At 53.0% G+C, this 22,654-nt stretch overlaps 8 protein-coding genes across 8 annotated transcripts; 4 read left to right on the top strand and 4 right to left on the bottom strand.

Annotated features, from left to right (window-relative positions):
* Positions 1–71: 71 nt before the first annotated feature.
* On the bottom strand, positions 72–4,837 carry J4E92_001562 (uncharacterized protein; the record flags this gene model as incomplete). Its single annotated transcript, XM_051492973.1, has 8 exons — positions 72–1,189; positions 1,261–1,357; positions 1,421–1,926; positions 2,026–2,202; positions 2,297–2,412; positions 2,627–2,662; positions 2,802–3,001; positions 3,056–4,837. The coding sequence occupies 8 exons, from the start codon at positions 4,835–4,837 to the stop codon at positions 72–74; spliced, it is 4,032 nt and encodes a 1,343-aa protein (XP_051356204.1).
* A 277-nt stretch (positions 4,838–5,114) lies between these two features.
* Positions 5,115–5,984, top strand: J4E92_001561 (uncharacterized protein; the record flags this gene model as incomplete). Its single annotated transcript, XM_051492972.1, has 1 exon — positions 5,115–5,984. The coding sequence occupies one exon, from the start codon at positions 5,115–5,117 to the stop codon at positions 5,982–5,984; it is 870 nt and encodes a 289-aa protein (XP_051356203.1).
* A 2,396-nt stretch (positions 5,985–8,380) lies between these two features.
* Positions 8,381–10,416, bottom strand: J4E92_001560 (uncharacterized protein; the record flags this gene model as incomplete). The annotated part of the gene is made up of 2 exons (XM_051492971.1): positions 8,381–10,180; positions 10,252–10,416. 2 exons carry the CDS (start codon positions 10,414–10,416, stop codon positions 8,381–8,383), a joined length of 1,965 nt encoding a protein of 654 aa, XP_051356202.1.
* Positions 10,417–11,107: 691 nt separating this feature from the next.
* Positions 11,108–12,388, top strand: J4E92_001559 (uncharacterized protein; the record flags this gene model as incomplete). The annotated part of the gene is made up of 1 exon (XM_051492970.1): positions 11,108–12,388. The coding sequence occupies one exon, from the start codon at positions 11,108–11,110 to the stop codon at positions 12,386–12,388; it is 1,281 nt and encodes a 426-aa protein (XP_051356201.1).
* Positions 12,389–12,565: 177 nt separating this feature from the next.
* On the bottom strand, positions 12,566–16,608 carry J4E92_001558 (uncharacterized protein; the record flags this gene model as incomplete). The annotated part of the gene is made up of 4 exons (XM_051492969.1): positions 12,566–15,140; positions 15,189–15,297; positions 15,346–16,495; positions 16,603–16,608. 4 exons carry the CDS (start codon positions 16,606–16,608, stop codon positions 12,566–12,568), a joined length of 3,840 nt encoding a protein of 1,279 aa, XP_051356200.1.
* Positions 16,609–17,494: 886 nt separating this feature from the next.
* J4E92_001557 (uncharacterized protein) lies at positions 17,495–18,589 on the bottom strand (the record flags this gene model as incomplete). Its single annotated transcript, XM_051492968.1, has 1 exon — positions 17,495–18,589. The coding sequence occupies one exon, from the start codon at positions 18,587–18,589 to the stop codon at positions 17,495–17,497; it is 1,095 nt and encodes a 364-aa protein (XP_051356199.1).
* A 561-nt stretch (positions 18,590–19,150) lies between these two features.
* On the top strand, positions 19,151–20,314 carry J4E92_001556 (uncharacterized protein; the record flags this gene model as incomplete). Its single annotated transcript, XM_051492967.1, has 1 exon — positions 19,151–20,314. One exon carries the CDS (start codon positions 19,151–19,153, stop codon positions 20,312–20,314), a length of 1,164 nt encoding a protein of 387 aa, XP_051356198.1.
* A 1,185-nt stretch (positions 20,315–21,499) lies between these two features.
* Positions 21,500–22,165, top strand: J4E92_001555 (uncharacterized protein; the record flags this gene model as incomplete). Its single annotated transcript, XM_051492966.1, has 2 exons — positions 21,500–21,505; positions 21,533–22,165. 2 exons carry the CDS (start codon positions 21,500–21,502, stop codon positions 22,163–22,165), a joined length of 639 nt encoding a protein of 212 aa, XP_051356197.1.
* Positions 22,166–22,654: the final 489 nt, after the last annotated feature.

The following is a 22,654-nucleotide window of genomic DNA, read 5'->3' as shown; positions in this document are numbered from 1 at the left end:
TCTTTCAACCTCAAATTTATCAATCTGGGATGGAATGCTCGCAGCGTAACGAAGCTGGTCTCGCCATACGACTAAGATCCGTTGGCACCCTGAACGTACGGTTTCTTGTAATTGTAAGGAGGAGCCATGTTCGAGTACCAAGGATCATAAGTCAACAGTACAAAGCCAGGATCAGCAGCTGCAATGTTTGAAGGCCAACAGCTGTTCTGGTCCAAACCTTCGTTGGGTGGGGCAGCAGCATGGCCCCATGCAGCAATCGTAAACTCAGGGCGCTGAGTGACGGTCACGTGTACTTCAGTGTACTGATACCCCTTCTTCATCGCGTATACCTTGTTGGGGGCAGCGTTGGCTTTTGCCGCGAATTCGGAGTTCGTCAGATCTTCAAGCGGAGGCTTGAAGCATGCACCCTTCCACATCCTGCCAGCGCGTCTGTTCTCATCGGCTGGCAAAACGCGTACCATCTGGCCTTGAGCATCGACGCCGGCTTTCAAAAAGGCGGGATGGTTTCTGTGCAATAGATAGGCGGGTGGGTACTCATCTCGATCGCAATCGTCCGGCTTTACCCATCCCCGACCATTATGCTGGTAGGTCCAGACATCGGTGGCTTTCGCGTCGAGCCGGTGCTTGATAGTAGCGTTTTCCTCATCGCAGGTCAGAGTCGACCATGACGGATGATTTCGAATGACTGAGCTGTAATGGTAACAAGCTTGTGAATTCTCTTGCGAACAAGTCGCTTTGAATTGCACTGGCACCGCATTTGGCGCAAAAGCGAGCGAGGTAATGACCATGTTCTCTTTTCTTGTTGAACCGTTGACGCAGGACTGCTTGCGAAGTGTGTTGGAGGCCTCGCCGAGACGAAGTGTTGATTTCCCTGCGGGTACTCTGCATTTCTTTGCTGGCTTAGTAACGCCATTACCGCTGCCACCTCCACCTGGTCGACGGGACCTTGAGCTATCGATTGGGTTACCGTCGTCACCCTTTTTGCGACTGTGACGTTTCATGCGCTTTGGCGGCTTGAAGCTCGATACACCGTTGGCTACGGTGCTCAAGATTTCGAAAGCTTTCTTGATATCTTGCGGCACCAGGTCCGTACCCCCGCATGGACTCAGCCACCATGAGAATGCGCCCTCGGGGTCTTCTTCTTCGGGATACAGATACGCAGCCATCTGTGCGGCTGTTGTAGCCATATCTGTGAGATTGAGTTAGTATTGGTGTGAGGTGTGAGACGCAGTAAGACGCTAAGCAAATGAGCCGACTTACCCAGACCAATATCGAGAATCTTGCCCACTACGGGTATGAATTGAACTCCGACGTCGATTACGAGTTTGATACTTGACATGAGCACATAGCAACTAATCTAGATAATCGTCAGATGGCAAAACGTTTCCTAACCGCGATTAACGGGTATTGGATAGCATACCTGAGCGATCAAGGGCATTGCTTCCAGAACAGTGTCTGCCAGTTCGTTGAGGAGGAAGTTGTCGCACAAACATTTCCCAGGCGCAATCAACTGACTACCCGCTCCCGGTCCTCTCTCCCAAGGAATACTGGTTTCCATAGGGTAGAATCCGATACACCCGTAATTAGATGTTCTCCCCTCCTCTGCCGCCTCATCTAGTGCGTCCTGACAAATGGGTTTGCACTGAGTCTTGCTCACTTCGTTGTATGCTGGGTCCCTGTATATGATGCATGTCTGATCATTGGCGAGTTTCGCTGCGGTTTTGTTGTAATAGTTGGGATCTTCGCCGTTGCCAAAATCCTCCCCAAATCCGTGTGGTCCACTTTCATCGGGCCCATCGATAGGAGTGGTACATATCTCCTCGGGGCAATAGTTGTATTTGCAAGCAAACATGCAAAGTCGGTTTAGTTCCACATTGAACTCGTCCCAAGCTACGATGTTGAGTCCAGTCTTCTCGGTTGGCAGATCTAGAAGCTTTCCAGTTGTGTAGCATATGCATACACGCTCAGGACAAAATCCATAGAGACAGGTGAAGTCGCAAAGGTCCCCTGACTCTAAAGTGATACCTTCCCCGGAGGTACAGCCTTGACCACTCTCGGGTCGTGGAGGTAGAATGCTCATTTCCTGCGCAGTGAACTCCTGGAGATCAACGGCCCAGTCAACAGTCCCAGCAAAGTTGAATGATTTCCATTCGGCACGTCGGGCGTCCTTGGTTTCAGGAGTCATATAACTGATGTAGTCACCTGAAAAGCGAATTCATATTAGCAAAGGCCAAGTGCAAGCTCCGACGATGGCTGTAGCGCAAGACCAAGAAGGCTCACCAACAGCGTGACTCACCAGTGTACACCATGACATCAGTACGCGACTGCTTATCGAAAAAGGTTCGAGACGAGTTCTCACCAGGGCTGGTGATAAGCTCAGTGATCTCGGCGTAAGCGAGGTAGCCTGGAGTTCTAGTGCATCGGCCCGGAGTAGCGTCGGAGCTGTCTCTCGATCCTGTAAATTCACATTTCGGGCCCCAACAGCCATCCTGGGCCATATGAAAAGATCTGCCGTAACTTGCTTCTCCCACAAAAATCTTGTTATGTGGGACGCCTGCTTTTGAGACTGCTTTCGTCGTTAATCAAAGTGCATACAGCGCGGCATTCCTTCACGGATCGAACATACTCATAGCTAGAGAATTTCGCGTCTCCGTGTAGTTGACTGTCATTTGAATCAGCATGACCGTTCGATCTCGTCTGAGTCGTTATAGCACCCACCATGGCTCCGGATACATCGACCGGAAGGACATGAGTCATATGCATTGGGATTACCAGCATCCCATTGCCCATGCAGATCATACGTCATGTAAACAATGTAGTCAACGACTACCGCAATCCTGTCGATAGGAAAAGCTTTAAGATACCAGTACGAGGCCGGTGCGGCGATGGATACAGAGACGCCAGGTTCCAATTCTTTCTTCAAGACCGTAAGGAACTTGAGATAGTTCAGGCCATCGCTTGGTCGGCCAATAGGTCGGCCATCGACTAGTATATCAGGAGCCTATGAGCTGGTAATTAATGTATGCTAGAAGCAGGCAATGATAGCAAAACTTACACCCGGGTATTCCCAATCGATGTCTATGCCATCAATGCCTTCCACTTTGGCGAATTGGGCGAGATTCCTAGCGAACTCATCCCGGTGGTCTATGATAGCTCCGCGAATAATGTTGTACGTTGCCGGTTCTGTCGAAGCCGCCCAGCCGCCAAATGAAACAATGCGCTTGACATTTCTCAGTTCCTTGAAGTCTTTCCAGTGGTCAGAGCCGTCTCGAATAGCGGGCTTCCAGTTGTCGGGGTTGATGTCGGCAAACGCCCAGTGGATGTGCGTGTAGGATTCGCCGACGTTTGCATCTCGAGCGTTGAGCCGCAGACAAGGACGTTTGTGATTATATGCTTCATAGTAGCCGATTCGCATAAATTCGTTCGGGGCTGGAGAATTGTCCATCAGTTGATTGCCGCAATTCGAGACGCAGGTGTTCTGGAAATTCTTGTCTTTGCTGCCTGGCGCACCATCCTTGGGCGCATGGATGTCGCAATGGGCTGGAAATACACCGCAAAAGCCCCAATTGCTACAGCATGCCTTCAAAGGGCACGGATTCAGATCAGCTAGTGATGCTTTATTCGTCGGTCGTTGCGTGCCAGGAACCAGGGGCCCACACTGGGTACCTTGCTGTGGCGGTGGCATGGGGGGCAAGCCGTCACTGACGCACATGCTGTAGCCGATCAGCATATCCTTGCACTCAGTCCATGCCCAAGTCTTTCCTCTGTTCCACTTCTCAAGGTTGCCGATAGTCACGCCATACTGTCCGGACAATCGATCGCAAGTATCTCCATTCTGGATAAGGTGTGTTGCGCAGACGCCATCGGATCCCGCTTGCGGCACGGCGCGTTTGCGAACATGGGTAGCGTTGTTGTTGGCGACATTGCTGGTACTGTTGGCATTGATCGTATTGTTGACGCCATGAAGATCCACTACTCGCACATCTGGGAGATGACCGACGACGCTCTGCCCGTCCGGTAGTGTGCAGTTTCCATTGCTCCACCCTAATACTGCTTTCTGGACCTGAATAAGATCACCCGTGCTGTCGATAATGAGGCCGAACGCGTTTCGTGCCTGGCGTCCGCCACCGCAGAGCTCGACGACGATCTGGTCCGGCGTCCGAGCTCCGTTGGATCGCACGTGATCTGCCAGCAAGCTAAGGGCGGACTCCGCCGTTAGCTTTGCCAGGTCGTCTCCTACATGAACGCCGACAGCCAAATCCTTGTGACGCGCGAACAGGAACCTCTCGTCACAATTATCGCGCGCAGCAAAATACATCCCCATGCCCATGAGCAGCCCCACAATATCGCCAGACCGTTCCTGCCCGTCGCCGCGAGTTGTCATCTGCATGTCGTGCGAAGTTTCTATGCCATCCAGAACGCATGCCGGTGCAGACTGGAGGCTCGCTCGATAAAGATCTCCTGCCTTCTTTGGATTTTCGACAGGGACTTCTGCGATCATGGATTCATCGTCTCCGCCGCCCAACGTGCAGCTGCGGATCAGCGGTGTCGTCTGAGGATCGTCAAGTGCCGTTGAAATTGAGAATTCGAGCAGCATTGCCTCCTTACACCGCTGGATGCGCTCCATTGAAAAGTACGTAATCCAGCTGTGCGTATTTGCGTAGTCTGCACATGCTAGCGGGCAGTCGTACTGGTCGGGGTAGTAGGTATTCGGGTTGTCAATCGGCGAGGCGTCGTCTTCAGTAAGGGGTTCGCTAACCCAAGTACCGTTGGGGTGCATAGCGGATTGTACCCATGCGCTGCCCCAGAAAAGGAGAATGAAGAGGTATCTTGCCATCGCGAGAGTGGTGCTATTCTGAAAATGACTTCACGATACACTGCTGTAAGGACGGTGCAGAAAGAACTCGACTTCCGCACCCGGTGAAGCACCACATACACTCTTGGAAACAACCGCTATGCAGATCTTGCCTACTCGTTCTATCCCAGTAGCAATGTGGCACAGCCGCGAACCGCTTGATTGCATCAATGTACGGTCGTCAGGTGTTTCGCCCCGGCAGATCGGTAAATGAATACCTCAAGGTCATGTACGCCGAGCCGGGTAAACAAGCGATTATATGAACCACACATCTCGTCAACACAAGTTCTCAGCAGTATTCTCCTTCCACAATTACGAGAATATGCCTGCACTCGAAGACATCATCTACTCACGCGAGGCGTGCATCGCTGCAGTCCGCGATTACTACCAGTTTCTTACCCGGATGTACATGGATGAAAGCGTCATTATCGAACCACCCAAAGGAGGCTGGCCCTCCGTCACTCCCGACTCCATGCGAGGTCTCAACAAGACGGACGAAGTAATTTCTCTTCTCCAACATCTTCCATACATCCGTGGGTCTGGCAGCAGCTTCGAAAATCCCCAAGCCGCCCCATGGTGTGCCTTTTCCGACTGGCAGAGGGATCTGGGACGCGTGCTTCAAGGTGGTGTTAAGGGTGAAACACTTAAGCTTTGCTCAGAAGGCGCCAGCTTTACTGATGAAGTACCGGCCCACGTCATCGGTTTAACTACTGGCGGACGAGACAATGCAGACTTTCTGCTCGACACGGAGTTGGGCGTTGTCTACTGGGTTGAATGCCCCTACGAGATCAGGCACAATTCGTCACGCGAACCAATTGAAGACGACCCGTACGACTACGCGCCAGAAAACGAGGCTCAATGGCGGGCCGAATCGGAATGCTGGGCTATCACTGACTTCTTCGGCATGCTCAAAGATCAATTTCGACAACTCTCCTTCATCCCCATTGGCCCAAAGTCAGTCATCGATATTTATGCGACTCTGGGGCCCGAGGATAACGGACTTGTAACCATGCTTCAAAAGGTCTATCGTGAGCATGGTTGGCCGGATATGACGCGCTTTCGAAAGACTGAATGTCTCGCCGCAGTACAAGCAGCCCTGCAGGAGCACTATCCCCACTTTGCTCAGTAGGAAGTGAGTCACTGCTATCAAGAGAGTTGTGTGAAGTTTTCGTATCCCTTAACTGGGACGTCGAGCTCTGTAGTAGATAGCAAGCTTCAAGCCAGGACGAATCAATCCAGACTACCAACGTTTCCCAAAGCCGTCGAGAGCAGGGACCGACCTATCACACTAGAACAACACGAGGCTTCCTTTTAGCCGAGTCGAAATGTGTGCAAGGGATGCAGTTGGTCATGGCGTAAAGCCCCTTATCGATCAATATGGCTCTTGGTCATTGATGATATAATGGAGACATATGCCACAGATTTCTGCGCTGTCACATTACTTCATAGATAACCTCACTTTGGCATATCAACCCTCAGCGACATCTTGCTTACAATGGCTCTTTCCACAGGCGCCCCTCTATTCAAAGCTGCTGTTACAGCGTCTGCAGCCCAGCTGACACTCATGCCTATCGCAGAGCAAACTATTACCCGAGATCCTTGGTACTGCGCGACGGAAAACATACCGCAATATTTCGATGTACCGAAGCCCACTGGAGCCCTTCTGGATGAGCTCCTCATCTACGGAGACAAGCTAATCGAGGACTGCACACTTACCATCTCGCCTTCGGCTACGGTTGTACCAACGTGTCCCTTTCCAGAATGGACTAGTTGGTGCGGTTTCACTACCGCTGCGCCTCGAGAAGTCCTTCCAGCCTATTCCTCCCACGGCAGCGTTGCATCTTCCTGGTGGGCTGCACATAGCTCGCGAGCCGTGGAAGTCGCTCAACGCTGCCCCAATACTTGGATCAGAGAAATGCGCGAGGTTCTTTGGGGCGAAGTCTGGCTGAATGACACCATTGCGTTTGCCGCATGCTACGCCAAGGAGCATGAAATCAACAAACCTTCGATCACCACGCAATCAAAAGCTGGCTCTCTAGAAACGACTTCTACCTCCTCGACTATTGTTCCGACCCAAGCTCAGGTCACGGCTAAGACTGCGTTGCCGAACAGTGTCATTGGCCGAGTGGAGAGTGTCAAAGTGATAGTAGTTGCAGGCGCGGGGATAGCTGCAGCCGCCGTCAATTCTGTGCTGTAAATAAAACTGGATAATATGGATATATCATCGGGAAGCTTTGTTTTGTGTGCGCATGTGCTCCGGACCTGGAGAGGCCGAGCCGCATTCCTTCATTTTAGCAAGATACAGGCCGTAGACGACCTCGGGAGGCAAGACGCCGCACCTTTAATTGAAAGCGCATATGCGCCTACTGTCACACTCCAAGATCTGCAGGTCTCGGTGCGGCCCGAGAAAGGAGGCAATATAAAGCCGCAGAAAACTGCATAGCCGATTGCCGTAGGACATTGTGGCGTAGTCAGGTTGATTCGGCTGTACATGACAACACTCACAAAGATGCAGGCCACGATACTAGCATTACGATCCATGACGACCTGCACCACTTCCAAATTTAGACTACTATCATTGAGATCCTATGCAACATCGGGGTGTCGGTCCGTAGTCCAAAGCTCTTATTGTAATTCTGTGCAAAGCAGCCGGTTAGCACAACGCGTTCATCATCAAGCACAGTTTAAATCGTTTCAAATCCGAGAGCTGTTTCCCTCAAGATATTTAGTCCAAGTTCATATTACACGCGAAGCATTAAGACCCTGATAATGCTTGCCCTTCAGTATACCCTTTGCATTCTCCTTGCTTATCTTGGTTCGTCCTGCATCAACGCACGCGTGCTTCGTCCAAGGGATTGCTCGTTCACCTGGCCTGCCAAGCAAGGTGACACCTGCAGATCCCTAGCGGAAGAATGGAGCATCACTGAAGCTGAATTCATCAGCTTCAACCCTGGAGCACCATGCAGCTCGCTCGTAGCTAATACTGAATACTGCGTGGAGTGGCAGGGCGATCTACCGGTTACTTCCCAACCAACGCCAACAAAAACGATACAATCATCGTCGACATCCTCTCGCTTCACATTGCTGCCACCAGTAATCACATGGGAGTTTCCCGCTAGTGAATGGCACGCTTCGACTACTACGACGAAGCCGCCCAGCGGCCCAGCGACCCCGACTCCTGTTCAACCAGGTGCATCAACAAAATGTTAGTATTGCGCAACACCGTGGGAAATGAGTGAGAATAAAGGCTGACAAATCGCTTGACACAGGTAACAGATGGCACCTTGTGAGCTCAGGCGACATTTGCCAGAAGATAGCCGATCAATACAGAATCACCCTCGCCGACTTGTAAGTCCACACCATCTTACCAATCGACATGTTCCAGCAGCTAAGTATGCGTCTGTAGTTATAAATGGAATCCTGCTGTAGGAAACAGCTGCGCTAGTCTATGGCTAGGCTATTATGTGTGTGTGGGCTCTTCATGAGCGCAATCATGGAACAGGGCGGAACGACAGTATTCCCCCGTCAGGAAGCGTGAGCGAGCCAATTGTCCAACTTGCCCCAGTCTATAAACTCCAGCGATGTATCGTCCATGATGTAGTCGGTAGTCATAAACTCATGCGCGCCGTCCAAATCCATGCTGTCGAAGATTGTGCCGTCCGCACCGTTTGAGAAGGTGAAGGGAATAGTGCTGTCAAATGAAGTGTCTTGCGTAGGTCCGAAAGATGCCTGAAAAGAAGCCTGAGTTGAGTCCATCAACACATTCGAGTTATCGGCTATTGCCTCGCCGTCAATTCGGTATATGTCAGCCCCGGTTTGATCAGTAGATGCAGCCGCATGGCCACTATTTGCAGTGCGTTTCTGGCGTCGCAACCTTGCGCTATCGCGTTGGTGTCGTAGACGTGCTATGAATTCAGGTGGCGAACAAGAACGGCCATCTTTCGAGCGCATCAGTGCCTCATGATCGTCATAGGCCTTCAAGCATAGGTTGCCAACAGCTGCATGGATGGGCCTTCTCATGTCCTCGAGCATCTCCGGGTTATTGTCGTACGTTTCGCCGATGAGTCGCCAAGCTCGATCAGTGTCGATCAGGTTGGGATGAGCGCGAAGAGTGTCCAGTAAATGTATCAAAGCATGCCATTGCCGAAAGTAGGACGCACTCCACGCAAAGCGCTTGATGACCGGGTTGGTCTGCAGCATGATCTGTTGCTCGAGAAGCTTGAGACAAACTTCCCAGATCTTCTTGCGCTCCTCGAGCGGTGTTTTCTCCAAGGTACCCCAGTTCCGTGGATGATGTATCAGAAAGCGGGCTACATTGAGACCATACCGAGCCACAACCATTGCAACAAGATGTAAAGGCTGAGATGGGTCGCAGTACCGAAGATGTTTCGTTTCGATAGTATCCTCAAGCTCTTGGATTAAGCTTTCACGGGCGGTCTTGCTCTTTGCTGAATGGTCAAGATTCATCTGGCTGGGGTCCATGCCCTCTTGCCGCAGGGCTGCAATGCGTGGCGCGGCGAACTTTCCCATCTCACATCTCGTGACAATGAAGATGACATCTGTAAGTCCATTGGAGTCTGGGGGCAGTTCAGACATGCCAGGATGCAGCTGATCGTCGTTGACGTTGGTAGGCCATTCAGCTCGCTCAGGGCCGATATCAGGATCTCGGTACTTCGCGAGACCACACAACTCCGCTGCTCGAGAGTCATGGGCTTTCAACTGGAACCAGATACGGCGGCGTATCTCGGTCTCGAAGGGAGATATGCCTAGATATTTACCATCGCGCTCAAGACCCATGCTTTGAGCGATACGAACAGCGACGCCGGTAAGCGTCCAGGTCGCGCGTGGCGCATAGATCTCGCGGATGGTAATCAGATGTATCACCAAGGCCTGAAGAACAAAAAGATTGGAAGTCTCCATAACTCTTGCTCTAGACAACGCTGCTTCTGTCCCTGAGATGTACTGAGAAAGTAGATGGTCGCGCGACTTGGCGAAACGTTTCTCACACTCCTCTTGACTCAACGACATGACAGCGGAGCCGTATATAGCGAACATGAGAGCTTCTAGTGGTCGTGGTATGAGCCCGAGGTTTTTGGAAGCTTTTTCAATCATAGGCCGCAGACTAGGCACATGTACCACCTTAGTCAACGGATCCACGTTACTGACAAAGATCTCCCAAAGCTGAATAAGGCGCTCGAGCGATGGATGACGAGGCTTGCAGCTGCGATGGGAGGATCTGATAACAGCGAAACCGGAGTTACCCGTCGTGGACTCCTCCTCGCTGATATCGCTTGAGTCTTCTAAATCGTTGTCAGGGTCGAGAGACTAAACACTTGTTAGCATCGGCGCGATGATAAGATTCCCGTAACAGCGCATGGCATAGGCCCCCCACTCACCTCTTCGACTACCCTATTCCAAAGACTGTTCTCCACAAACCGAAAGGGTGCCTGCCCACGAACACTCGGGTTCTGGACGCCATACGGAGACGAGTCAGACTCAAGAGACGAAGGCGTCTGCAATTGAACGACATGCTGCTCTTGTTGATCGGGCGCGCCGTGCATCAAAGTTTGCGGCTGCGACCTACTATCCGTCTGATTCGGAAGGTTCGCGGGGTCGATGCCCTTTTCCTGAAGGAGAGCCTCATACTGTTTCAACCGATCAGTCAGTGCCTTGACTTTAACGCGTTTGTTTCTCTGTTTCGGTGGTTGAACAGGGTTGAAAACGCATTCGACGCTGCTCTTGACGCAACCAGCACATGGCCTCTGTCTATCACACTTGACCTTCCGTTCAGCGCATCGGATGCAGGAGAAAGTGGGTCTTTTGTGGCCGCTTGTGGGTAGGCTTGTGGTTGCCATTGGGGAAGTCAGCTGCGCTGAATAAAAGTAACGGCAGGTGTTGCTATTGTCTCGTTACATGCCATTGGAGTAAGCACAAGATGCGAAAGAAGATGACAGGAATTTGGGAGGTGGCGATGCGGGATGATGGCAGATGCGTGAAACCGTATCGGGAATAATGCGCAGCTCATTATCCCCGAGCCGTTGCCCGAATGCTCGAGACCCGAAGCACCCCAACCCCGAAACCTCAGCAAATGCTTCAATGTGCCCGATCCCGCGCGTTCAACCATAACGATTGCGTCGTTCTTATCTTATATATAATGATGATCGATCTTGCGACCATGGCAAGATATCAGATACCTAGCTTGTTCGAACTGCCTCCAAATTTCAGCTTAATTAAACAAACCCATTCTCTACCATGAACATATTGATCGTCGGCTCAGGTATCGCTGGCCCAGCCCTAGCCTACTGGCTCTCCATCAATCCCAAGCACACCATCACTATCCTAGAGAAATCCGCCTCCCTCCAGCCCCACGGCCAGAATGTCGACATCCAAGGCAGCGCCGTAACCTGCATCAAAAAGATGGGCCTAATGCCACAAGTGCAGCAATTCAACACCAAGGAACTCGGCACCCGATTCATCGACTCGCAAGGAAACCCCTTCGCGCCCTTCCCCATCAAAGAAGGCGGCTCAGCAAGCCCAACATCAGAATACGAGATCCTGCGCGGCGACCTCGCAAAACTACTCCACCAAGCAACAACATCTCAATCCAACGTGACATACCTTTTCAATACAACCGTTGTCCAAATCCTCCAAAACGACTCCTCATGCGTCAAAGTCCTCCTCAGCGACGGCACAGCACGCACCTACTCCCTACTCATCGCAGCAGACGGCCAATGGTCCAAAACACGCAGTCTGATCTTCCCAGCCCAGGACGTATCCATCGAGCACAAAGGCATGTACGCCGCATACTTCACCATACCACGCCTCCCTTCCGACGCACCCTGGTGGGACATCTTCGTCGCAAAAGGTTCACGTACCGTTGCCACGCGTCCAGATCCGCACGGTACAACGCGCGCGATGTTCACTTTCATGCCGTCAACTCCTGCTCAGAAAATCGCTTGGGAGCAGGCAAGTAGAGCTGGGAGGAAGGCTCAGGAAAAGCTTGTTCGCGAGGAATTTGCAGATGCAGGGTGGGCTAGCAAGAGACTTGTTGATGCCATGCCCGAGGCGCCAGACTTCTACTTCCACGCTATCAATCAGGTCAAGATGAAGCGGTGGAGTCGCAGTCGTGTGATTTGTCTGGGTGACGCGGCGTTTTGTCCTAGTCCGTGTACGGGCATGGGCACGTCGCTTGCGGTGCTGGGTGCGTATGTTTTGGCGGGTGAGCTGAGCTGTGTGGACGACCCCTCTTGTTCTGCGACGTTTGACGGTCTTACTGCTGCGCTTACCAGCTACGAGGACAAGTTTCGACCGTTCGCGGTGCAGAGTCAGGTCATGTCGCGTTTCGTACCGGAGTTCATGCATCCGGGCTCGGCTTGGAAGAGGACGGTCTTGCACAGCTTTGTGAGGCTAGTGTCGATGGTTTTGATGTGGGAGTGGGTGGGTCCGTGGCTGGGAGATACGGAGAGTAGGGACGATGGCTTCAAGCTACCTGAATATGCGGCTTTTGAAAGAGTAGAAGAGAAAGCGCTGTGAGTTTCATGTGATCAGGCTTCTAGTGTACAAGTGTGGGTATCTTAGTTATTAGAACCTTTAATGTAAAATTATCTAATGGAATGGAAAGGAAAAATATGGGTGATGGAGCAGTACTGAAAGACAACATCGATCAACAACGCCACGCTATGTGTGAGATGATGCGAAGCCGCCAGGTCTCTACACACCAACCACCCTAGGCGGCTCATCACCCAGTGGCACATCAGTCTTCTGCCTTACAGCAGCCCAATCGGTGAGATCGCTATCGACCCTCGTCTCATCGGAGCCATCTGCGGAAGGACGATCCGCAACATCCAATCCACCCTTCGGATCTGTAGTTCCCATGTTGTTAGCCTCAGTGATTGGGCTAGCAAGCTCAGGATCAGACTTGTTCTTTGCATCATCACCTAGATGTGCTGCGCCAAGCGAATTTGTGTCGTGTTTCTTCAATGCAGCATCACCAGTCGCCTGGTATCTTGGAGGAAGCTGCAGCTCTTCTCTTTCGAGGTGTTCGCCATGCTCCAAAGTGGTGGTTGGCGCAGTGCTCATCCGGTGCATTCCTCCACCTCTTGCGTTACCATCAACGCTTCTTCGAGCTTTTCCAGGGTCCATCACCTTGGAGTGATCTTCTGGAAGAACTTTGCCGGGCTTGTCGTTGGGCGCATAGGTGTTTGGCCTTCCTTTGGACTGCGATCGCCTGACATCCTTCTTGGCGACCTCGGTGGACTTGCGTCCGACGCGTTGGCCTTCCTTATGGTCCCCTCGACCGGTGAGAGAGCCCACAATTCCGTTCTTGTGTTGTTTCTTCTCGTCGGTGATCGTTTTTTGTAGAGCCTTCCATCGAATGACCACGTTCTCTTCTACGGATTCCTTCTTCTCGGAAGGTCGCTTGGCTCCATTTTGAGCTTCCTTGATTGCCGTAATGTGAGCTTTCGACTCCAACATCGTCAGCTCTTTCTGCCCTTCAGCAATGCGTGCACGGCGAAGATAGTTCGTAGGTTGGTACCGCTTCATGTATTCCGCGTCAAGCCCCTTCATCGTATATGCCAGAGGGCCAAGAAGAGCTGCGATGTCCTTGAGCACGAAGCCGCCAATACCGAAGCCTACGCCTCGGACTGCACCTATAACACCGTTCTGTTTCGCGCCATTGTAGGGCTGGGTGACAAGGCCCGAAACGCCATCCTTTACGCCGTAAAGAAACTCATCGCGGCCGGCGCGCGTGCCTGAGTGGAAACCAGTGACTCGGGGTGGTCTGCGTACAGTTTCATCTCCATAGAGACGTGGAGCGTTGTGAAAACCTTGAGTAATGGCGAGTGTCAAGTCCATGGGGAATCGAGCGATAGCGTGACCGGTCTTTCTGAACCCAAAAGCAGCTTCGCGGCCGAGCTCCTCAGCCAGCTCTTCGTCCGGTTCCGTGATCTTCGAAATGGAAGATTCGTTGCGATTTGCTTGTGGCCTGGATCCGTCTTGTTCATTCTTGTTGTGCGTCATCTTTTCAGCCCCATTTACGCTGTCGGCGTTTGCTTTGGCTAGTGTAGCCTTCTTGTGCTCGTGGCGTTCATGGTGCTTGCGCTTCTTTTCTTTAATTTGCTCCCGTTTCCTTATGCTCTTCCCCATCTCGACAGGCATGCCTCCTACACCGGCAGCCGCATCAGAGAATGACGACATCAGGCTGCCCCAGACACCAGTGATTGGCTCGCCTGGGCCACCAAAGTCGTTCCACTCGTAGTGTCGTATGAGTCGCAACTCGCTCCACTTGAGCTTCTTCTTCTCTACCAGGATCTCGGCAGCGAGTGCGGACAGCTTGACCTCGGTATTCTTGATCTTCCATACTGCCGCACGGTTGTCGAGGAAGTCGCAACGCATGCTGCCCGCGCCGGTAAGTGGTAATGACCTGTGGAAGGAGCGCACGGCGTTGAGCGCTCCGTCGCCTTCCTTCGCAATGCTGTCTGCGATTTTCTTCACGTTCTCTTTGGCTTCTTCAGTCAGACATTGCTTGATACCCTCCGCTAGTCTCTCTGCGTTGAGTTTCTTGTACGGTATACAATCGTGTGCTCCGGCCTTTGCCTTACTAACCATCGCACCCCAGAATGGCTGATCGCCAAAGAAGGGTACAATCATTGTCGGTATAGCGCACTTGAGGCCAATAGCGGTTGTACCAGCGCCTCCATGATGGATAACCGCACTGCACTTGGGAAACAACCAATCGTGCGGTGTGTTCTCAAGCATGAAAACATTGTCCGGGCAATCTGCGTTGGAGCCAAAGCCACCCCAACCTTTCGAAACAAGGGCACGGCAGCCCACGGACTTGACCGCTTCGAAGATCAGACTAGTGAATTCGTCTGGGTCATCTACAACGATGGAGCCAAACCCAATGTAGATTGGGGGAGGCCCATCGTCCAGGAACTTCTTCAACTCATCCGGTGGCGTAAATGAGGAAGCAAGATCCAGAAAGACGAAACCGGAAATGTCGATCTCTGGGCCCCAATCCTTTGGCTTTGGGATGAGACCGGGCGACCACATGTAGGTATAAGGTACCTTGAGCCGATAGAGTTGACCTGGTGCCCATATTCTGCTTACTTCCTCGAGATGCAAGACTTGGGTACGGAAGCGATTTATGAGGTCCCCGAGGCCTTGCCACATCATCATCTCGACGAGTGGATACGACATGAAATTGCTGTAGGTGGCCTCGACGTTGCTGGCCTTGATGTTCGCAAGTGGGTGAGGAAACTGGCTCGTAGGCGTATAAGGGAAGCTGTCGAGTGTTAGTACTGAGTCGCAAGTCTACATGCCGATTACCTACGTGAACATCATGTGTAGCGGGATACCAAGCTTCTCAGCAATATGAGTGGGTGCGAAACTTGGCGGGTTTGAAATGATGGCGTCTGCAACGAAAGGTGCCTTGTCACCCACTACGTGATGTTAGTCATGTGTAGCACGAATGTATCCGAGCAACTTACTCATTTTCACGTTCGTCTTATCAGTCTCGTCGTCGGTTGCGTTGATGCAAGCACGCCACATGCCCTGGAACATTTCGTACATCTGGCTCCTCCGCCTGCCTATCTCACCCTCCTTGATAGTGTCGATGTTCGGTATTAGCCCAGGATTCTTGACCATGAACGCCATCAGCTCTGCCGGGTTGCCGCCAACAGAGAAAAACTCCAAGCCGGAGTCCTTTTCCACGAAGTCCTTGAAAGCCGGGTGTGTGGCCATGCGAACGCGATGTCCGTAGTCTTCTTTCAGAATCTTGCCTATCCGGATGAAGGGCTGAATATCTCCTCGCGAACCAATGATGATGATAACAATGTTGAGCTTGATTCTTCGTGAAGGATCATGTTCCATCTCGTCATCCTCAGGGCTAATTTTGGTAGCCCCGGCATCGTCGTAACTCGTAGGGCCTTGCTCGTCGTCATTGCCATTCTTCTTGAAAGCTGTGCCCAGAGCCTTTGCGATGTATCCACTGCCAAGGTTCTCTTCCAGTATACTAAGCTTCAGACGTCCGTCCGCCTTGGATACCCTGCCCTTTGTGTTGAAATGCTCATTGGCGATCTTGAGACGAGAAAAGGGCCCCGATCGACGTCCGCGAGGCTGGCGCGTTGCTTGCTTGGTGAGGTCGTCTGCATGGCCGAGGCTCTTGCGAGGGAGTTCTCTCTCATCGTCGGAGGAGTCTGAGGATTCGGATTCGGGGTCGAAGGTGATTGTTGCTGCTCTCTCGGGTGCGGCTGGTCTTGCCTGGCGGGGCTTCTGCATCCTTCCTAGCAGAGAGTGTCGCACAGAGGGCTTCGGCCGTTCCGTTGCCCATCTCTGCTGTGTGGGACGCGTCGTCGACGCGAAGTAGTCCTGATCATCGGGGGTAGACTCCGCGGTGTCTCGTGGGGCATCGATGGGGTGGTCTGGCGACGATACGCCTGCTGGTTGAGCCATGTGTGCGGTCGAAGTGTTCTGGACGGACGTGGGCGTGGTGGGCTCTTGGCCAGGGATATTCGGAAAGGTCGGCTCTTCGATGACCATACCAATGGGCGAGACGAGACCCTCGCGCTTGGGACTAGGCGTAGGGTTCGCCATAGTGAGCTGTGCGAAGAGGTTTGGCGTCTTGGTGGGTCGGAAGATCTGGGTCAGTGACGGTTCCGCGTTGCCGGTAGTGACGGCGCGATGATGGTGACAGCGCAGAAAGAGCGAAGTCTAAGCCTGAAGGAACGCGCGACACCCGGCTTCACCTGCATGCGCCAACAAAGCTTTTCGTATAGTCGCCTGGATCCGGACAACGGGCGCGCAAAAAGGTGAATAAACACACGTGCGATGGCGTGGGATGGTCGTAGCGGCCGATCAAGGCCACTCGGTGGACAGCAGCACCAGCAGGAACAGGCGGCATGACATCACGTCCAAACATTTGCAATGTGGATCTAACGGAAGGCGCCAACGCGGGAGTTAACTTGGTCGGGTTAATTCGATGGTCTTGAAATTGTGCCTGGGCGTTCTTGGGCGACTCTTTTTTTGCCGAGGTTGCGCGACAGGGATCACAATCCCATGCCTTGAAACATGGCAATCTCCCCCGCCAATGTGCGTGCCGCTCGTACACCACTGGACACGAGATGCTAACAAGGAACATAGCATGTGTAGACGTGGCGCCACTGCTGAGATGGTATGGATGATTCGGCATGTTTTCAAGTTCGATGCATCAAGCCAATACAGCACAGCGATCGTGACCCTATGATGCAGCCCTAAGCGTGTAGCGTCCCGACCTATCCGGGCTGCTCTGCATACTCTCCGAATGCGCTATGGTCGGCCTCTAGCAGCAGCCGGCTGTCGATCCGCAGATGCTTTTGGAAGAGTCCGAGCAAATTTAGCTAGGTCGTTGCCGCTTCTAGTGCATGATGGTGACCACGTTGTTGTAGGGTCAGATGATGCTTGTACCTAGGTAAGAACCACCGCAGTAGGCCAGCGCATCGAGGTGCATTTCGCGCAGAAGAATGTGGTCATGGCAGCACGGGCAAGAAAAAGTCGATTATCTATGTGGAAGCTTTATTGGAAGATCCCGAGCTTCTAGCTCAATCGCAGTTCGCACCGTGCTCGAGGGAAGAGCCCTGCCAAGCTTCGCGATGATGCGAATCATCGCCCGAACCCCAGACTGTACAAGGATGCTTTGACAACGTCCTGCGCCCACCCCGCCCAGCCACGTCCAGCCTGGACCATGTTCAAGATCTTGATGAAGGTGCGGTTCCACTGATCTTGGTCCTCCCAATCGTCGGCATAGGGCTCGAAAATCGCCGTTTCGATACTGCCAGGTGCGCCGGGCGTAACCAGATCCCACTCGCCATTGTCCTTTTGACGCACATGCATCTTGGGTCCTATAACCAGCGCCCGACCAAGTATGCGAGAATCGGCTACGAAGCGCGTACCTGCGTCAACGACATCTTCCACCTTGCCTACGCCGCCTCCCGCAAGTATGAAGCGCGCACTGGCGGGCACAATGGGTGTATCGATGAAGTATGGACAAAGCAGGTTCACGCGGATGCCTTGAAGGCCGCTTGTCACCCTCAAGCTCCTGAAAAGACCAAGCACCGCGTGCTTTGCGGCACAATATTGGGGTTGTATGGCAATGGGGCCGAGAGAGGCGATGGAGCCAAGCAGAAGGATATGGCGATCGCGTGGGGAGGTGGTGGAGGGCTTCGAGTTCAAGCTGCAGTCTCTGGAGCCGGGATTCTTGGGCAGCCAGAAGCAGGCCAGGTGAGTGGTGTATAGCACACCAGTGAGGTTCACGTCCATGATCTTGAAGACGGGTGGGGGTGGTGCAGCCGCATCGAGGTTTGCAGGTTCTTGGAGGACGTCGCGACCTGCTATGCCTGCATTTGCGACGACCGTGTCGATACCCCCGTGCGGGCTCAGCTCGACTGCCTTCTTGAAGAGGTCGACCTGCGACTGCCAGTCCGTCACGTCGCAGTGCACGAAGTGGGCTTTGCCGCCGTTCTTGCTGTCTTTGTTGATATCACGACAGAGCGCGTCTCCCTTCTGAACACTGATATCTCCCACGACGACTGTAGCGCCATCAGCTACCCATTTCCGCACGAAACCCGCACCAAAGCCACTCGCTCCTCCCGTGATGAGTACGACCTTGCCCTTGACCCAGGCTGCATCGTAGGGGACGGTGATGTCGATAGGCGGCGACTGAAGGACGTTCGGTTTCTGTGGTTTGTAGTCGTCCATTGCAGTGGTTGTCGCTGAGTGAAGGTGTTTGAACAAGTACTATGGGGTACTATGAGGGTGAGGCTGGGTATGGCTCTTATATCGTGAGGTACCCGCATGTACGCCCGTGGAGGTGCAGGCCCCGGGGAGCTCTCACCTGGCGCACTAAGGAGAGCAGCCTCGGCTCGCGAGCGTAAGGTCGCCCATCCACCTAGTCGAGTGGGAGCCCGCGGCCATGATAGGCTGCCCCAGTGTTGAGCCTGTTGCATTATCCCTAGTCTGCAACTAAGGGGAGAAGTACGACCGAGAAGTGCACACGCGAATGCGAGGTCGATCAGCCGTCAGACATGGTCGTGGTAAGATGACATGGGCGACGTCTCGAGTGTCCACACACGAGCTGGTGGGGTTGTCAGGCTAGCGCTGCTGTGCCTGAACCCCTGCCGAAATTTCCAGTCGCATGCGTCCCCGCCTTGCAAACAAGTCATACAGCAGCAGCTCCTCATCCACGTCCGCTCCTCTGGACCACCTGGGTACTAAAGGTCCGAAGGTATCGCGACCAAGCTATTCCCGATTCATCCCATCATGGCGGCCAAACCTCCCGCCCTCGACGTGTCGGCCACGCACATCGTCGCGACGCTCTTCTACAAGGCCGACACGCCCAACTTCTTCCAGCACGCCGATCTGTCGCCCCGAAGTCCCGGCGACCCAATTCCCTCCGCTTCCCTCGAGTCGCTGAAGGACGGCGCCGTGCCCACCGAGAATCTTGCAGACTACCCCCTCGAACCGCCGACACCAGGGCCCAACGCCCGCGACAATCTCTACGGAAGCTACGTCAGCCAAAGCTGCCTCACCGAGTTCTTCGTCACCCTCACCAGCATCATAACTGGCTTGGAGCAGAACACCATAACGAGCAAGAGGCTGGAGGCAAGCAAGCTTTGTAGGGTAGTCGAAGTCACGTTCCCCTTGCCAAGCGCCTCGCCCGTCGCGCTTGAGACGTTGCGCAGGCATGAAGCCGTGTCGCGCTTCGAGCGCGAGTGGAACGTCGAGTGCGTCTTCCAGTCAGACACCATACACCGGCGCTACAAGAGGCTTGCTGTGTTCGACATGGACAGCACCCTCATACAGCAAGAGGTCATTGACGAGATCGCTTCGCTGATAGGCGTGGAGAAGGAGGTATCCGCCATCACCGCTGCTGCCATGAACGGTGAGCTCGACTTCGAGGCTAGTCTGCGCGCACGATGCAAGCTGCTCAAGGGCGTGCCAAGCAGTGTTTTCGAGACGTTGAAGCCAAGGATAACATTGAACGAGGGTGTCAAGGATCTCATCACCGCCCTGAAGCGATTAGGATTCAAGACAGCAGTACTTAGCGGAGGCTTCACTCCTTTAACAGGATGGATGGGGCAGCAACTTGGCCTTGATTATGCCTTTGCTAACCACCTGGTCGTTTCTGAAGACGGAGCCACACTCACAGGCGAACTGACCGGTGAGATCGTGCACGCTCAGAAGAAACGTCAGCACGTTCTAGAAATTGCCGAGAAGGAGAATATACTCCTCGATCAGGTAATATGCGTCGGCGACGGTGCCAACGATCTTCCTATGATGGGCGTCGCCGGTCTGGGCGTCGCCTTCCACGCGAAGCCAAAGGTGCAGATGCAAGCTCCTGCTCGTCTCAACTCCAAAAGCATGCTGGATGTACTATATCTCTTCGGTATTTCAAAGGAAGAGCAGGAAACACTATTGCAATAGCACAATCACTCGCCGTACTAAAGGTAACCATCGAATACTGTCCCGCTCGCATCATGCATAATAATCCTGTTATTACGTGAACCAACTAGCCATCTCGATTACTCGGTTGCGCTGCTGCGACAAGGCGCATGTGGTCGTCTGATACATGCCCGGGACTCAGGCACACAGCGTGGCGCAGCTTGCCCCTCCGTGTCTGCCTGCGACCCCAGCCACGGCGCCACAATATGCGATGCGATCACAGCCTCGCGACATTATCATCATAAAGACGAAAGGCATGCACGTAAGCTCGTTCATTGATACTTTGGATTATTTGCGCATCTTCTCTGCACGTCGCTATCAAGTATCGCGTATCGTACTCTCCTTTCTTCGTTCCGACTCGCCAGTAATCAACAAAAGAAAGATGAAACTACCCGACTTACCGACAGACATATATCGCCTTCTTCTTGATCAAGTGCACCTCACCAGTGCAAAACACTTTGACTTCCGTTAACATTTGTCTAGCTCTCACTGTCAGACCAGATCTCGCTCAGCCTTGTTTCGCATACATGTCGCAATCAATGCGAGGCAATTATCTTCCGCACTATCACCGTGGGTGCTTGCAAAGAGCGAGGCTCAACTATGACTGCACGCATCACCAATGGCCTGGGATGGCCTTTTCGTACTATCACCTCGAGCAGACCCAAGAACAGCGGACCCGGTTCCCCCACAAGCATCGTGAGCAGTCTAAAACGGAACGGTGGTAGATTGGCGAAAACAGTGCGTCACTTGGTCATCCCATCTTATCCCAATCGTAGCTACATCTCCCCCGCGACGATTCTACAGATTATAGAATGCACACAAAACCTTGCATCATTTAGTTGGAACGCCAACTACGCTATCCCCTTGCGTGTTCTCGAGGCGCTGCACCGCAATCATCCTTCAGCTCAGCTGAAAGTCACGAACCACAACCGCAAGGATCTTGCTCTAGATGAAGCTCTCCTTTCATCGCCTCAGCTTCACACACTCGACATTACAGTCCGGTGCTTCCATAGGGGAGCAACACGTCAGCAAGACGAAAACAGCGATCTCTCCAAGCTTAAGACACTACTCATGCGGGGTCGCAACCTCAAGGTCCTGCGGTTGCGTCTCAGCAAACAGCAACACTTTACCATGGCTGCGAGAAGTCAACGCAATAGCTACACGGCAATGGCCGTTGGCGGATCTCATTTCCGATTCCAGGAAACGGATACGTTCCCTACGCTCGAAGAGCTGGTCATCTCCAGAGCTGATGACCTTGCGCCTGCCTACGAGCTTAGTCCTAAGCACTGCAGCGATTGGGCCTACACCATGGACTGGAGTGAGATGCGCATCTTGGATGTGGCATCCGCTAATTCTGAACACCTGCTACGAGAAATTGCTGGTCTAGTACCCAAGCTACACACGCTGAGTTTGAACCCGTCCTCTATCGACCACGCTACTCTCCAAATTTTCCTGGAAACTGTGCCATTGTTGTCAGATCTGAAGCTGGTTGCTGGAAGCACGTCGAACGTGTATATTGGTAGCTTTGACAAAGCAGTCACGAGGGTTTGTGATGCCATTGGACCTCAACTCCGCTCTCTTCAGATCGAATCTAGATCTGGTACAGTCATGCCATGGCAGAATCAGCGGGTTCAGGAGGTGCTGGAGTTATGTCCGCAGCTGAGGTACTTCGAAAGTGTCATCGAGGGGCTGGGTTCGACCGGTAAATGGGATGGAGATGTTGTTGGCAAGTCGGCTTCGTACAAGCGTGCATTGATGTCGTCGACTAGCACCAGGGAATCCGGTATGCAATCCTTCTCTCCTCTCGAATCATGCGAGACGATACATTGCTAACTTATTTGTGTAGTTGATCCCTATGCGTCATGCTGTGGCACGGGTATAAATGTACCACCTGAATGCGTCCCCCGGTACACAGCTCTGCCCGCAACATAGCGGACGTCCAAACCACACGCTTTGGCCATTTCCTACATAATCCATCGCGCTTTGCAAATCCCTAGTCTTTTCCAAATACCTTAGCCAGACCTTCTTCCAACTCATGCTCACACGTGCATAGCGGTGGCGATATCTGATGCTCTGTGACCCGAGCCGGCTGAGTTTGAGACAGTCCGATGTTTCTGCAGCCCTCGCAATACACTCGTACTACGACCTCTTTAGCCTGCATTCGATGCTCACAATGCCGCAAAGCGTCACGTACAACGTCTTTGAAGTCGAGAATGCAGCGGAAAGTAGGCGGCGATGGTTTTCCACGTGACAAGTAGTACCTCACAAGGTCTGTGGGATCGGTGCGAATCTTGACGTTGAGATGGAATGTTTTCAGATGGG

Source organism: Alternaria infectoria, assembly GCF_024043175.1.
Source record: "Alternaria infectoria strain BMP 0036 chromosome Unknown scaffold_2, whole genome shotgun sequence".
NCBI lineage: Eukaryota > Fungi > Ascomycota > Dothideomycetes > Pleosporales > Pleosporaceae > Alternaria > Alternaria infectoria.
The sequence above is the reverse complement of the archived record's forward strand: the minus strand, read 5'-3'. Positions and strand labels throughout refer to the sequence as shown.